Source organism: Saccostrea echinata, unplaced genomic scaffold, assembly GCF_033153115.1.
Source record: "Saccostrea echinata isolate AGI-Se365-2 ecotype Australia unplaced genomic scaffold, CSIRO_AGI_Sech_v1 ptg000030l, whole genome shotgun sequence".
NCBI classification, from domain to species: Eukaryota; Metazoa; Mollusca; class Bivalvia; order Ostreida; family Ostreidae; genus Saccostrea; species Saccostrea echinata.
Window position 1 is genome coordinate 31,006,778 of NW_026889779.1, and position 17,929 is coordinate 31,024,706.

Consider the following 17,929-nt stretch of genomic DNA (forward strand, 5'->3'; position numbering starts at 1 on the left):
GATATAAAGGTGAATAATTTAATTTTGTTTGTATTCTAGCCTCTGATTGGTTAATATCCAAAAAGGAACACAAATTATTTCTGTATAACCTGGTTTGGTATGGGGACACCCCCCCCTGACAACCAGCTGAATCGTCTGTATCCATTCAATGCTCTCATTTCCAGTCCTCGGGATTCATGGAAAATTCCAGATTTAATAAATGTACCTTTAGCTTCAAACAGTAACTCGGGTCTTACCACATGCAAAAAAAAAAAACATGGCTGCTAGGACTATGTATCAGTTTTTACCTCCCCTTGCTTCCCATCACTTCCGTTACTAGGGTTGTATTATTGAGCGGCAAATTTGAACTAATAAAAAGCAACGAAATTTTACACCCAAAGTTGTTTAATGATTTTAAAATTAAATTATAAGGAATGACTCTAATTCTTGGCCAAATTATTCGAGTATAACCTGGTTTGGGTCAGTTTACGCTGTTTTATAATCCGCTTCGCGGATTTTAAAGCGTAAACTGACCCAAACCAGGTTATACTCGAATAATTTGGCCAAGAATTAGAGTCATTCCTAAATTAACATTTAATAGCAATTCTCTGTAACCACTTAAACTTCTTTGCCATGCATGGTCACCGATTTTGATGAAACTTTGCCCATTATTACAACTTGACACCAGAAACATATATCAAATAAAATTTCGTTGCTATGTGTCTTGGTTGCCATGGTAACGGCCAGAAAAGTTGAAAAAATTGAGATTTTCAACCACTTTAAATCTTTATTAAGCCTTAATAAAGACTAAGAAAAACAAACAAACCATTCTCCCAAAAACATGACACCTTGTTGCCACTTATGCTATAAAGAAACTATTTAGAATTTATCTCTAAGTAAGTGGTAACCATGGGTACATTTGGAATACATTTTAGATGCTGAAAAATGCTGAAAAACGCTCTATAGCTACAAATGATAGATGTTACATGATCAAACTCAATCAACAACATAAGAAAAACAATGAAAAATATTTGACCTCCTGTAAATAGGTATTGGCAATATTATTCTAAAAATAACTTTCATGGTTGCCATGGTAACACAGTGTCACCATGCAAAATCTGTTGCTATGATTGGGTTAATGCTACTATCGTGAGGGAAAACAATAAAATTCATGACTGGCACATATGCATCCTTAGAACCTTGCAACACCGACAACATAAGAAAAATTGAGATTAATTGTTATTTTGCAGTGTAACCATGGAAACAACGTACTAGTTGTTTAAAGTGATATTTTTTTGCTGCTTTAGGAATTTACCAACCTTTTAATCAAGAAAAATATCATTTGAATCACCTTGAATAGTACTTATCTCGTAGAACTAAAGTTGAATATCATATATTGATAAAGGTTGTTGAAAAATACAACACTGTTGCTATGGTAACCAAGAAGAGAAAATGTTCGATTTTGTTAATTTTTTGTCAATATTAGACCCTATGTGCCAGCTTTTTGCATCCAGTTAGAGATTGGGTGATAGTCAAAATTGAAAGTCAGGTTAGTTGTTCACATATATCAATCATTAAAGTTTTGGGAATCTACATACAACGGTCCGTATCCAAGGAAACAGAGTATTTTTCAGATTTTTATGCATGTTTTTTCGCCTTATTTCCATAGCAACGCACTATTTAAAGAATTGAAATTGAATTTTTTGAAATGTGAAAATTAGGGTCACACCAAGGCCTTTAAAAATTGATCATCATTTATATAGAAATATGCTTTTTAAAAAGATAGGATAAGAATAAAACACTAAGAGAGTAAATTTAAAATCCTTTCGTGGTATTAAAACCATGGCAACCATTGCCAACCTATAAGAAATATCATATTTTGTCCTTGGTATATGTTACAAGGATCTCTTCTCTATTATTTGCTTGCATTTCAACCTATAATTGTTTTTATTCTTAAGTGTATGACTTTATGAAATTAAATGAACAAAATTATTACTTTTGAATACTTTGTTTCCATAGTAACGTATGTTATAGATGATTTACCAAACATGTTTATCATGCATTTAAGACACCAGGCCTTCAACTTTCAGAAACAGTCATTGCCTTTTGTTTGCTTTGCTGCAAACGTTAACTGTGGGACTCTGAAGATGTTGAAAAATGCCACTTTTCAAACTTTAGGACATGTTGCTATGGTAACCATGACACGTAACAACCAATTTTTGCCTGATTTGAGTTAACGGTATCAAAGACTTTTATCATAGAGAGTTTGGAGAAATTCTGAGACTATGCGTGCCACAGCTCCTATATAAAAGTTCAAGTCATTACAGAGAATGGCTCTTAAAAAATTTAGAAAACACGTTAAATTTAATATGTATATCGATGTTTTAAGGACGTATGGTAGTGACGATTTTGAATCCACCGCGCAACTCCGAATGACGTAAATGAATCTTATGTCGTTCATCTCTTTAGTAGAGTTGGAAATAAAATTTACAATGCAACTTATTTTAAAGATATACTTGATATAAAATCATATAAAATGTGACTAAAATTTCATTGGATTCAAACTAACAACAAGTCGAGGTAATTTTACGACTTATTTTACTTTTCGGTAATGTAAACAAAGCGGATGTTTCGAAAAGAATGAAATGCGGAGAAAACGAGGATTTTCGTCAACCAAATCTATTCAGCGGTACAGCAAGGCTTCGTTGACTCAAAAATGGCGATGGTGAGCTGCGTCTGACTGGAAATTACTGTGCAAAGATTAAACCCATCATTCGAATCACAAACGCATGACAACTCTAGCCTAGCAAAAACGATCTGCCCAGGTTTGTTTCTAGTATTTGATACCATTTAACTAACATTACCTCAGAAATTCAGTAAAAGTGATTGTGGCTCAGCAAAATACCGGTATTAGATAAGATAGATATATATATGTATATATATGAGTGAACTGGGTACTTTTTTTCTGAATTGGGGGCATGAGTTAACACACAACATTATAAATTAGTGACGATTCATGTTAAAGTTTTTTTCAAAAAAAAAAAGCAGAGATTTTGAGATTAAAAATTGTTATATTCTTCCTTAGTTGTTGTTTACAATATAGATTCGAAAAAGGGATAAAGAGCACTACACTATATTATAATAAAAACAATACCACTGGTTACCAGTGCACAACATGAGGGGGTAATTTACATGATTTATATACAATTCTGTTTTGTAATTTATTTTTATATTGTGTGACATGATTGCATTCCGGAATGTTGGTGAATCAATAACAATTCAAAAATTTATTGATGTTATTCAGGTGCGCTTGATTTTGGAAAAACGTTTCGAGTTTCATGTACTCTATCATGTCTAAATGTATGTATTGATGCTTTTAAATTTAGCAAACATAGAAAATATATTAAAAGAAACAATAATTTATTATAAATGTCAAGTCATATGAGACACAGTTATAACTCAATGAAATTTGAAGGTAACCAGATGCAAGGTGTTGGACACTGTCTAGACAATATTTTCTTCCAAAACATACTAGATAAAAAATTCACTACACTACAACACAAAATAATACTTACCACTAAATTCTTTGGCCTAAAACAGGACTTTTCTTTTTATTAAGATTATTTCTTTCCTTATTAATTTCCAAGTTATGTTGATGGTGGAGTGTCTGAATTGCAATTTTGACTATAATCATTTTTTTAATTGAATTTTCTTCTGAGTTCATGAAAGCTAAAAGCATCAATACATATTACATATGTATAGAGTATGTGAAACTCAATCATAATCATGCAGACCACACAATATGAAAATAAAATAAAACACTCGTTTTGTATATACTGCATCTACATTTACATATATGCAGTGATAGGGAAGAAATCTCAGCTATATAGATTTAGTAGTACATGTATATTATTTGAATAGGTATCCCTAATATTGTGGACATTGAACATGAAGTTGAGATGGAACAGGATCTGGAACCCTTAATATCTGCTATCTGGAAACTTGGAAGGAGGGTTATGGAACTGGGGGTGATATGACAGATGCTTTGAAATGTCCATGCCATTTCAGCAGCTCTTTCATGCTGTGGATATCCTAACTTATGGATCATCAGCTATCATTAAGGTACATTTACATTTGTCAAAATGTTAGGCTGTGGTGTTGTTAGGCAAAATTTTTTCCACTTTCACAACCCAGTGAACCCACCCTATTTTGTAGCTGACCCTAATTTTTTAAAATGCTTTTTCAAGAAAAATATGAATATTCATTTTAAATTCCCCAATAATAGCATGTATAAAAAATTTCCACCATAAATAAAACACTATTTCTTTGACATCCAGTCTATGCAAAAGACATCGGACCGTCAGACCTGACCGATGTGCAGTGCCTCTGGTCCGATGTGTCATTTTTTACACCGGACCAGAATGTCCGATGTGTCTATGTCCAGTTTTGAGCATTATTATTTTGATGGGGAGTCATGTAAATGTTTGTTATAAGTAAAAAATTTCTCACAAATCCAAATACGTAAATGAAGGTGATTAAAACCGTATGGACCATCTACAGTACTATGCGGGAGCAATCCCTTGTAAAAGAAAAGGTGTTAGGCTTACTACTCTGCATTTTCACATGTTTCACTTTTTTACATTAGGTTTTTTGGTCCAACAAAAATTGATTCGGTCCTGTGTGTTCATTGATTACACAGGACCCAATGTCCTGTGTGGTCCAAAAAACTTTCGCATAGACTGGACATCAGTGTTACTTGGTTGTTTTATTTAAAAAAGTCCACGCAAAAAAAAAAATTAAAAATATGCCTACCAGTACCTACCGGTTCTCTAAATTTTTCAAGCATGAACATGATAGAAGTGGAAACAAAGCAGGTTTAACCAATCATTTTTCTTGGCTTTACTTACTAGATTATTTTCTTTGATAATTGGCTAGATTTCACAATTAGTAAGCAAGTAAATTGTATTTTATACCTGTAGTGATATATTACAGTATGAAGAAAAACATAAAAATACATGTAATCAGTCAATTAGACCTATGTGTCACTTTTAGACAAATACATGTATATCATAGTTGATACCCATGACAAGTTTTAGATAAAGTTGAAAGTACCATATGTAGTGATGTAATGATTAATCGATTAAATCAATTATCTAATCGAAATGGTCCCCGATTATAGATAATCGATTACTCAAAATATTAGTTAAAAGCATATGAGTTCGCGTACCTATCAATTTAACCGAAATTTTCAGTAAATAAAAAAATACGTAATACCTATAATAATAACATTATTATTATAGGTATTACGTATTTTTTTATTTACTGAAAATTTCGGTTAAATTGATAGGTACGCGAACTCCTGTGGTTAAAAGCAAATTATTCCTTTGATTTTTGATTCATTCTTCTTTGAATTTAACTAAATCCTAAATAATAATCTAATAAATGAACCCAATGATACAAACTGTTTCAAAAATGTATTTTGGAAATCACTCCAGAATTTCTAAACAATTCATTCTACATTTGAAATTGAAGAAATATAATATTTGAAATTAATCAATTTTTTTTTTCGATTATAGTGCATCCCATTATTCCAATAATCAATTATGAAAAAAATCCCAATTTCCCATCACTAACCATATGCAAGAATTGTAACTGTTTGATGAATACTAACTGGTATATTAGGTTTGACATTAAATATTATGAATTATACATAAATACAAACATACTTAATTATTGTTTATTTATAGTATCATAGGGACATACAACTTGTATGTTTCATAGTTATTAACTTATTAAACATTTCATGTTTGAAATAAAGCCAACAGGTTTAGGTATGTGAAATCACTAACTGCCCATATACATGTAACAAGTTTATTGATGCAGACCTCTAGTAAAAAAAAAAAAGGGGGGGTGCAACTGACATCTTAATGAAAATTTACTCTATAGCCAAATACTATTCTCAGAAAAAAATTAGGAGGACAGACCCCCCCCCCCCCCCAACACACACAACCATTCTGTAGGCCTGTATTGACTAGATCAGGTGGACAAGTTCATTTGCTTGTTATTAAAATGAAAATTATTTTATCACCTAAACTAATAACTAAAACAAGATTTTTGTTTCTTACAGAGAGTGGGAACATCGTGATCATATCAGCAATGAGATGAGAAAAGTTTTCAACTTTTTCCACAAAGAACAATCAATAAACAGGCAGACAAAATTACAGGTCTATAAATAAATGGAATGAAGGTGTACAATAACAAGTGAACATAGAAGTTTCCATGTAACAATCAGAATTAGACTAAAGTTTTGAGTAACGACAAGAAAAGTGTAGTCACTGGATACATATCATTTCCTATGATGTCCCAGTATTATCGAATGCAGTTTAAAACTGGCATTGCCAACAAATTCGATATGGAGTTATTGATGGAAGATGTGAATTGAAAACTGTGTGTGACTCGTTATAAAAAGTAAAGTGGATTCTATCTCAGAATGCAGACTTTTTCAGTTGAAAGACCCCCCGAGTTTTATATGAAAAGAGTCATATATCTTCAGTCTGTTTGAAATGTCCATGACATCAGTTGTGGATACATTATTGGTGTTATCAGAATTTGCCATGTCTGTAGCATCATTTTTAGATACAATGTCAGTGTTTGGTACTAAATGTAATAAGTTTTCATTAATTCAAATTTGGTCAAATTACAAATTATTTTTCTTTTTTTTTTAATTGTAGATAGAGCAAATAAGTTTTCAATATGTTAATGTATTTTGATTCTCATGAAATTTGCAATATTAAATACATTTCATTATAAAAATTATTTAATTACCTTATCATTGTATGAACAGATGCTAAATACACTGCATGTTAAAAAAAAGAGTAGAACCTGGGAAATTCATCTTCCTTATTTTTAACAAGGTTTTCCATTGGAAAAATGATGAAAATGGCACACAAGGACTGCTAATGACCCAAATGCGTGCCATGACCTTGACTCAAGATCCTTTGATCAAGTTAAATGTCATTTTAAGAATAACATTGAATTCCTGTATTTTGTATGGAGAACATGAGATGCTCATACTGATCATAAATATTGCATATAACCTAAGGTTACATGTATGTATTGAGTAACTGACCTTGACTCAAGGTCATTCCAGCAAGTTCAAGGCTTCTGGCAGAAAAGGTGTGTTATCTGTACCTGGTCTATTACTCTCAAATGGAGGCTAATTGGTAGTTGATACTGGACACAAAAATTGCTTACGACTCAAATCTGTGTCATAATCTGACCCAATGTCATGAATGTATAATCTCCTACAACTTTCTTGTATTAATAATCTCCCGTCCCTCATGCATATGGTTACATTGAGGAGGTAATAAGCTGCCTCACGTCATGTACTGTAAATTTTTATCTTCATTCATAAGCTCCTGTCAGTGTGTGAGAGTTATGTCAGGTGCAGTATTACAAAGCTGCTCAAGCCCGTAGAATGCTGGGGGACCTACTTTTTCCGAGTATAGTAGTTTGCTATAGTGATTGCCCCCCCCCTCCCCCGTTGCTACAAGGTCAAGCACTGTCAATTTCCACGAAATGGACATTTAATTAGTTTGGTTTCTTTTTTTTTTTGCCCATCAGATTTTTTTGGGAAGTTGCCCCTTCCCCCTATTTTTGGTGAGTTTAGTTTTTTTTTTGTTTTTTTTTTTTGTTTTTTTTTTGCTTGACAGATTTTTTGGGGGGAAGGTGCACCCCCCCCCCCCCCAACTTTTGAAACCGTTGCTACAAGCCTACTGCTTGACTTGTAAACATGATACTTATTATTAGAGAAACAAAGGTTATTTTAACCATAAAAAGAAAACTAGAAAAAGATACTTAAGATAAATAGTTTAAAACCCTTCAAATTATAAAACATAAGTTCATCTATTTTAGTGAAGGACTATTTTTGTACTTTGTGGTTTTAGCTCTTAAAATTTTATCTGATTTTGTTAAATATTGCTGTTACTCTACACCATATTGTACACATGCATAGCAAAGTACAGTGTAGTATATTGTGGTGGTGTCACTATTTTCCCTAGCTTCAACAGTATGTATGATGGTTTAGTCAGACTTGTAGCAACAATTTCCAAAAAAAGGGGGGGGGGTGTCAACTTCCCAAATAAAAATCTGATAAAGGGAAAAAAGACCAAAAAAAGGGGGCAATATTTCTCAAAAATCTGACAACTCAGAACCCCCCCCCCCTCCCCGTATTCTACGGACCTGGGTTTAATAGCTGGTTAGTTAATAGTTACTGAATCATATCTAATCTTTCAATATTGCTGAAGATGGAAAATATTCATTCAAGACAAAGATTTATTATTAATTAAAATTAAACATGGAGACATAAAACGAATGTACAATAAGCCTCGAGCACTCTGTCTTCGTCGATTCACTTTATTTCATCCGTTCCACTAAAACGTTAGAAATTATAAGCCGGAGTTTCAAATTCTATTTTTTTTTTTTGTTCAAAACAATTCATAGATAATTGTAAACACCTCCTCCAAGTCTACTTTCAACTTTGATTCCGATTCGGCATTTTGTGTACGAGTTGCAAACTGGAAGTGACGTGTACACGATAATGTACAAAACCAAACCGGGAAATCGGAAGATTTTCGGATTGTTCGGCAAAAATCTGGTGAAAAGCATTGCCCGCCGTGTCACAAGAGAAAAATAATAACTACGATAAAAATTTGAGTTTAAAACGACAAAATCAGGAGAGTTAGAAACTATAAGCAAGTAAATAAATTGCAATCTCATTATTTTAACATTTTATAACAGGCTTTTTGAGCAGAGGAAATTCGGGTCAGGAAATTCGGGAGCACATTACTCCAAAACTACACACTAACATTATAATTTTTTATTAGCAATTTGTAAAGCAAGCAAATCACTATAAATATAGCATAAGATATCAAACTTTTAATTATTCTTTCATTATTAAAAAATACGTTGTACATATACATGAACCCATTTTCCCAATAAATTGTCATGATATAAATGAATCAAAATTAATTTGTCTTTTTGGCTTTTTTCTTGCACTATTTTGTTTTTGAAATTAAAATTTCAATATTGTGGATGACATCTTTTTCAAAAAAATATTTTTATGTTGTTTTTATTGTTGTTCTCAATTTTTTAAAAATTGGTTATAAAAATATCACTTTATCATACAGAGTTACCCCCCTTATTTTAGTGCGTCATAATTTTTGATTTACTCACTAGAACCTTTTCTTATAATATTTTATGAAATATATAAAGGTACTTCTTTCATTTTATGTGGATGTTTTAGAGTTTTAATTACTCTGAAATTAGGACTTGTCAGTACCATACTCCCTTAAATGAATATATGCATATATAAGAGCTCTTATAATTTTAACCTTCAAAGCATGTTTTGAAAGTTTAAATGATGTGTATTTAACACTCCGTAAAATTATTTTTTTTAATCACAGACGATTAGTTCTTTATATCAGTATTTGCATTAAATCTTCAGGTTTTAGAAAAACATGCCCTCTTTAAAAAATAAACAGCAGTTAAAGAAATATAAGCTACAAGTTTGGACTTACATGTACTCGACAATAGCAAAACTAATGACGCAATGCACAGATTTCCAGGGGGAATCCCCTGCTACACGTACACATGTACATGTACACGTACATGTTGGTTTGCTAAACCTCTCTATTATTTACAGTGCCATTTTAATTTTATTCTGAAGACTCAAGTGACTTTTCTGATTGAATTTTTGTCTATTGTAATTTCTATCATAGATCAGAAAAGAGAAAAAATTGATAGGGGCTCAGATTAAAGCCTAAAATAATATGTTCTTGAAAATAACAGGTTTTTCAAATGAACATAACTATTCTTTCTTATCTTATAGCATGTTGATTAGAATAGCTTCAGAATTAATGTATGAAATAAAATTTTTTAACAAAAAGTATTGTGAACGATAGTATTACAAGTTGTCAAATTCATAAACATTCTAATGTTTTGAAGAACAATTTATTCAGATAAAAGACTTTGAAACTAAAAGAGGTTCACTTTAGATTCATTCCTCTATAAGAGCAAGATGACTCAGGTCAGCGTTGTGGCTCACAGACCTCTTGTTTTCATTTTAGATAATAGAAGTAAATAACATGAGCAAAGTGAAGCTCAAGTACTGGTAAGTCAATTGAGGTGTATATCTTAAATTCACTTACACAATGAAATTATTATTTGATATAATAAAAATAGTTGACAGTTTTCAACATTTTTTAAAGAATGAATACATGTTTGTTCTTGCTTATTTTACTTTATATTGACTAGTTTATATTAAAGTTTATATTCAAGTGATGAAGATTTGCTTTACTTTTCAGTGGGGTTCATTTTAACTCCCCACAAATACAGCCAACAATAGAACAGGTTGACCAGTCATTTGGGGCCACACATCCAGGAGGTAAGACATATTCTTTTAGAAATAAAATTGAAATTTTAATGAAATGAATCTCGCAAAGGATATTTTGACTAGGAAATTTCATTTTCATTTCTTTGGAGAAGAAGTTTGAAAAATGATGACATATTTTTATTGAGTTACCGTATATTGAAGGTTAACAGTAGCCCATTTTGTGAATACCAGGTAACAGTTCTTTTTTTATTGTTGCTTCTCTACAGTGTATAACTCTGAAAAACAGCTGTTTGTACTAAACTTCAGAGGGCTTTCATTTGATTTTCCAATAGAATCCAAGTTTGAGGTAAGCAGGGATGGGGTAATTGATAAAAGTAATTGTAATTGAGTGTAATTAATTGCATTTTTCAAAGTAATTGGAAGTAATTTGTAATTGACCATTTTTTCAATTACTTGTAATTGAATATAATTAATTACAATGAAAAAAATACCATGTAATTTCAATTACTTTTCAATTACATTTCAATTACTTTACATAATACATATGTGTATTTAATAGGAAAATATTTCCAACACAGTCACATTTTATAGTTATTTTAATTTATTCAAAGGAGCCCTTTTGTTTTTCAAAATCTTAAACTCGTTTATATCTCAATAAATGAATTTGATGTATTGGCTTGTTTATTAAAATATTAGTTTATTTTATAATTATAATGCACATAAAGAATTAATAATAGTTTAATGTTTATCCAAAATTTTGTTCTACCTCTCATTGGTATATATAGGCATTAACACATTTCAATTTTTTGTTGCTTGATTAACAAAAAAGAATAGAAAATAATTGAATGTGTCATTAAGACCTGCCTTGTTGCCTTTCAACTCCCAGCTGTAAATTGCTATCAAAACATATACTGCTATAAATTGTTATCAAAAACAATCCTCCAAAATTTTATACAATGCTTTTTTTAAATTCAGAGTTATGACCATTAGAGGTTATTTACTAAATACTATTAAGAATGCTCTACTATTTATATACATGTGCTTCAGAGAAGAAATAAATAATTATTGAATCACTATTTTAACATTTAAACAGACCTTTATGTACATGTATGCATTTGGTATCTGCAATAGTTATTTCATAAAACAGATATTATTTGTCAACATTTGCAATTTAAGGTGTTTAGCTTGCCTACCTTTAGCTGAAATAATTTGAGAGTATTTTATGGTTGATTCATAAACTCTTGAAAACTTGTTTTTAATAAAATTTCATAAAGGCAGTCAATTAATTGATAAATGTACATGTAGGACTATGTCTTATGCTGATGAAACACACAAACATGACAGGCACCTGACATTATTTATTTTTAATATTCCCATTACCTTAAATTTACATGTATTTGTTCTTCAAGATTTTTGAAAAGGAAACAAAAGTAATTGAAATGTATTTAATTACATTCTTTAAAGTAATTGAGAGTAATTAATTACATTTGTAAAAATCAATGTAATTGTAATTGCAAGTAATTGACAATTTTTTCAATGTATTTGAAAGTAATTAATTACATTTCAAAGTAATTGACCCCAACCCTGGAGGTAAGATCATTTTTTTAAGTAGTAGACAGACTAAATGTAAGCCATGTCTGATGGTTATTTTCAGGAACATGACACAAAACAGAGTTTAACACTTAGTACTTTTTTTGACAGCCAAAGTATGCCCATGGCCTGGGTTCCCTACAGTTCCCCAATGGATCCTCCCCTGTTGTTTCCAGGATGTGTCTCTACACAGGAAGCAGTATGGCTGACACTAAGTATGTGAACTTCCTGTATAATCTGAACTCTTACAATTATGTGTTTGAGTTATTAGTTATAATTCATTTATTATGTCCTTTCCTGAACACACAACAGAAAACATTAAAGTACAAGATTAATTTATAGATATAAAAAAACAATATACACTGTATCTTTTCAATTGTGAAAGTCACAATTACCCATGGGGTAGGGCAATTATATTTACCATGTACAACAATGAAATATGATGGATATTGACGTTTCAACCTTTACCATTCTTTGAGTTGATATTCTTACAACGACAAAAGACATGGTTTTGATATTCAGCATCTGCATTACTTGTTGAGATACCTTTAATTATGTAGCCCTTTCATCATTTAAGCTTTGTCCTTGAACCTTTTGAACAATAATTGTTTTTCTGATATTAAGCACATTCATACAACTCTCAAAAAAGAATTTATGGCTACGGACCTTGTATCCTTGAACTTGACATTTGACCTACTTTAAAAATTCAACTTTGTCCTATGCCTTTAAAACCCCAGAAAATATGGCTTTTGTATTCAATGAACATTTACATATTAATAGGCTTATTGACCTTGTGACTCTGAATTTGAAATGGAGTTGGAATTTTGATAGAAAAATCAGTCTATATATTTAAAGAGAACGAGATGTTGATTGTATTAATGACCACTTTGTGACCTTGGACCTTGAAAGCAGTAGAACTGTTACAATAGATTCTCTCAAGGTTGAATATAATACCACTCTCTCAGTACAGGTAAACAGCAAGTACCCACCCATGGTAATGATGTTATTGAAAATCTATTCTTGTGGTATTGTGTATTGATTTGTGGCAAAATCTGTTTTGTCTAATTTTAGCACATTTCACAAAATTCATTATCAATTTAAAAAAAACAAAACAAAAAACAAACCTCAAAACTTAAGGAAAAAGGAGTGGAACAAAAATTTCCTTTTCATGACTTCCAGCAGTAATGGTATATAAAAATCACTACAGTATAGGAGATCTGCAATTTTGAAATTAAGCTGCTATTACTTTTGTTGTCCTAATATGACTTAGATATTCTTGCCAAAAATACATACAGACAAACGTCGTTATCGAAAAAAAAACTTAGAGATATCTGAGGATTTGAGACATTGAAGGTTAAATACTTTAGAAATGTGTGGTAAGAACTTCCCAATCACTTTGACATATCCATGGTATTGGAGATATCTGTGTTTGAGTTACCGAAGTTCAACTGTATATTAATTGATAATTTTTTAGTTAAGTTTAACAGGCATGGGATGGACTTTATCATTATTTTGAAGCAATGGCATTTAGATCATTTTTTCACTCATTTTAATTGATGATATCCTTTACTAAAAAATAAGAGATTCTCATTAAAAAAAAGGTCATGAATGCTTAAAATGCAGCAGCCTCTCGTTAATTCTAATCACTAATACTCATTTACATTATATGAACTTTTGTATCTTATAGGCTTCTTCAATTTCTTTCTTTTGGAAGTGAATATAATTTAATGAAGAGTTGTAGGTGGAATTTATTTTTGTACTGACTCCTCCAGACTAAAGAAGTCTATTTTTTAGATAGGTATATTGTATGCTGCACTATATTTAAACTAAAACCGATAGATTTTGTGACATATCAATAATACACGTGTACACGTGTAGGACTATGAGGTAGCTGAAGCAGTAGATGTTTGCTATTTACCTCAGCCAAGAGAGTGGGGGAATATCAGGTAACAAGCCATAAACATGGCTGACGCAAACCGCAACCACCATCAATAGATTGAATTGTCAATAGACTCTGATTAAAGTTGCTTCATTGTATCATTATGTAGAGGAAAGGCTGAAATCGTATAAGTATTGAAATCCACCTCATTTAGTGGATCAAATTGTGCAAGAGTAAAAGAAAAAAATATTGCCAACGTTATGTAGTTGCTGGTTTTGAGTTTCACATGTTTTAGTCTGCAAGGTAATTGGGGGTTGCCTAGCCCATACAGAATAATTTAGAACTCAAAATACAGTTGAACTTTGGTATCTTGAACACCAATAATGCAAATACTATGGATATGTCAAAGTGATTTAAAGTACCAACCCCTTTATTCTTTAAGTATTTTACCTGGTTATCTCGAATCCTCTGATATCTCGAAGTTTTTTCTCGGTCCTATTGAGTTCGAGATAATGAGGTTTAACTGTAATTTAAAACAGAAGTTATTTTTTGTAAAATAATCTGCTTATAACATAGTTGCCAACTCACCCGATTTCGTCGGGTTACACCTGATTTTTCTACCCTTAACCCGATTATTTTTTATGACCCGGCGGGTCAGGCTTTTCACCCGATTTTTGCCAAACAACCCGAAAATCTTCTGATTTCCGGATTTGGTTCGTAAATTATGTTGCACTTTTAACTTCCAGTTACAACCCAAGCTGGATATACAAAAACAATGCCGATGGCTATGTTCAGTAGGCCGTGTACCAGATAATTATCAGTGCAGGTGTAAACAATTACCTGAGAGTTGTTTTGACAAATCAAAGTTTGAAGTCAATTTAAAATGGCTTCTGATAGAAAGAGATCGTTATCAGGGCCAGCAGGAACAAATTGAACCAAGAAAATGAGAAACGATATTTATGTACATATCAAGGAATCTCGGAAAAAAAACTTTCATGACATGAAATAAAGTGTAGGCATAACTGTACATTTAATAGCACTTGTTAAATGTTAATTAAATTAATTCGGGAGAGGAAAAATAACTTCAAAACCCAAAATGAGAATACTTTCAAATTTAGCACAAACTTTCCATGTACTTCAAATCAGCAATGCAGATTCTGAAAAGACTTTCCTTTAAAAAAAAAAAATTGCACACTTAATTAAGGTCAATACTGAATAATGAAACCTTCAATGCTCTTTTAACATGTAAATTTAATCAATATGTATATATATTAAATATTTTATCACTGTAATTAAAGCCTATTTTTAATAAAATAATTTCAACAGGTCTAGGTGGCCTCTTTTTTGGAGGATAGATTTTATCCTCTAAAAACAGAGGATAGAGGTGTCGCCACCTACCGGATTTTTCAAAACAAAGGGCAGTTAACTCTTAACCAAACAAATAACAGCAACTCTTGTATTTATCAGTTTATGAACCGTAACAAATAAAACGTAAAATTTCATGTGATGATGGATATATCTAGATATTAAATCAATATAACATTTATTTTGTAAATGCTGTCAATCAATTAATTAGTTTTAATTAAACTTTAAAGGTTAGTTAACCACGATTACCCTTACCTGTCTGAGACGTTAATTATTATCAAGCTGATTTTTCTGTACCGTAATTATGTGTAAAACGGTCTACAAATGTTGATAAATATATATATATTTTTTTTTTTTGAAAAATTAAGTTTAAGTTTTACTAGTATTTCATTTAATGAATAATCCTGAAACACATCATTTTTGTAATATTTTGTTTTAAATTATTATACATATGTATGTACATGTATATGATAATGTTAATTTCTTAGTAAACATGTTAAATTATCTATTTTATTTATTTATATGCTTTTCAAATAATTTATTTATTTTTTTTAATAATATTATTTATCTGTTTAATTTATATTCATTCATTGCTTAAATTATAAGGCAGAGTATATTTTGTGTTTAAAATACGTTTCCTTCTGTGTTTCTTTTTTTCTTCATTTTTAAATTAAGAGAAAATATGAAAGTAATATTATTTAAGTCTCTTTTTATTTGTCTTGATAGGGAAAAGCATAAAAATATAACAAAATCCCAAGAAATATTAAGTAAAATGGAGTGCAAGAAGTTCCAACTTTGAAAGCGTATTGTAAAAATTCTAGACATAGAATCTCAAATCGCCACATACAATCGATAGTTTAATGTTTGAACTTTAATATACATGTACTCTGGTGCTTGCACTTTTTGATTAAAGATAGGCATGAGGCGTTTGAAAATTACCTGTGTTATCCTCTGAAATTGGAGGATAAACTATTCCACAATACAATGCGGTTTCCATATATGGTAAAAAATTTGGCCGCCATATTGAATCTAGCTATCGTCCAAAAACGGGGGCCGCCTAGACCTGTTCAATACACAAATACTTATATATACATATATATTAATTTAATCATGGTACAAAATGTGTCGTGAATGTCGTTACGCACTATGACCAGATTTTTTACTTTCCAAATCCGGTCATGACCAGATTTTTACATGTTGGAGGTTGGCAAGTATGGCTTATAATGTACAGTGTTTCTGAAGATAATTTGAAATGAATTTTTATAAAATGTCAAAAAAATAATTAAAGGAAGCTACCTCAGTAATCAACAGGTAAAAGTTTTTAGCTCAAATAAACTTTTTCTCTAAAACAAGTGGGTCAGATTGAACCAAATTAGGGAAGAAAGGATTTTGGGTAGAGGGATTCAGAATTATTCAAACTGAAGAGCCATGCCTTCTTTCAAAGGAAGATAATTAAGAAATATCAAAAGTAAGGTGGCGTCATTTAAAAATTTTCTCAGGAACCATTGGGAAAGAAAAGATAAAACTAGTTATAGGTGTAAATTAAAATTAGATCAGATCATAGCATCCTAGGGGTTGTGTGAAACCATAATTATGGGGATCAAAGTTTTACAAGGGGTGTATATAGGGAAACCTCAAGAAAAGCTTGAAGAACAAGGCCATGATTATTAGTCATATTAATATGGAAGCATCCTCAGATACTGCAGATTCAGGTGTGTTCAAACCATTGCCACATTAGGGGATTGAAATTTTGTATGGGAATTTGTATGAAAAAATCTTTTAAAATCTTTTCAAGAACAACTGGAGCATGTGTAGTCATACTTCAATGTATTGCAGATTCATGTTTGTTCAAATTATGGCCCCAGGGACAAGGGTGGGGCTAAAATAGGAAGTTTTGCATGAGAATACATAGGAAATATATGTATAAAGAAAAACCAAACCAAAATTTTTGTGGGGATTAGAAAGGCTGAAAATCTTTTTAAAATCTTCTTCTAAAGAACATCAGGGCCAAGGGGACTCAGGTGAGCATTGTGGCCTTTGAGCGTCTCTTTTACATATGTTTTTCTTTAGTTCAGGTTTTAAGACTCTGTCAGATCTAAGAAACAGTTGCTTTATATATAAAACTCTTTGCAGACCTCCCCCACTTCCTGTTTTATGTTTCCATGGGAACTGCTTTGCTGATTGTGTTGAAGTGCTGAGAGAACATAATGTCACCAAAGGACTCAAATTTATTCTAGTCACAGAAGGTAAGCATAATTAAACGAGAACTTATTCCTGTTTTTTATCACAGAAAGTGAGTTCTGAGTTTTACTAGGATCACAGATTGTGAGCTCCAGTTCAAATTCATATTCACTGTAGTCCCAGAAGGTAAACTCAAAAACTCAAATTTTGGACACAGATGGATCTGAGTCTTCAGGCGTAAATTCACCCGAGACATTGTGAGTGTGAGACAGAATCAGATTCACAGCTCTTAATCACTTTGAAAGTGAGCTTTGAGTTGGACTCAAATTCACTGAAATCAAGCTCTACTGAGACACTTGAATTAACTCGATTTATATAATCACAAATCTTTACAATATGTGCTCCGAGTGAGAATTAAGTAGTCTCTAATCACAGATCGGGTCTGTGTCTAACTAATATTCACTGCAGTTTGAGATACTGAGCCTTCATTTAAATTCACTAAAGACACAAACTATGAGTTCTGAATCACTCAAGTTTGCTCT

At 31.4% G+C, this 17,929-nt stretch overlaps 1 protein-coding gene across 1 annotated transcript in view; it reads left to right on the forward strand.

The window, feature by feature from the left end:
* Window positions 1–17,929, forward strand: part of LOC133197701 (phagosome assembly factor 1-like) — a 37,726-nt gene that overhangs the window by 14,249 nt on the left and 5,548 nt on the right. The window contains exons 4-8 of the mRNA XM_061333857.1: window positions 10,107–10,150; window positions 10,344–10,423; window positions 10,639–10,718; window positions 12,074–12,177; window positions 17,340–17,452. Coding sequence (XP_061189841.1) covers window positions 10,107–10,150; window positions 10,344–10,423; window positions 10,639–10,718; window positions 12,074–12,177; window positions 17,340–17,452 — 421 coding nt within the window. The remainder of the gene's footprint in view (window positions 1–10,106; window positions 10,151–10,343; window positions 10,424–10,638; window positions 10,719–12,073; window positions 12,178–17,339; window positions 17,453–17,929) is intronic.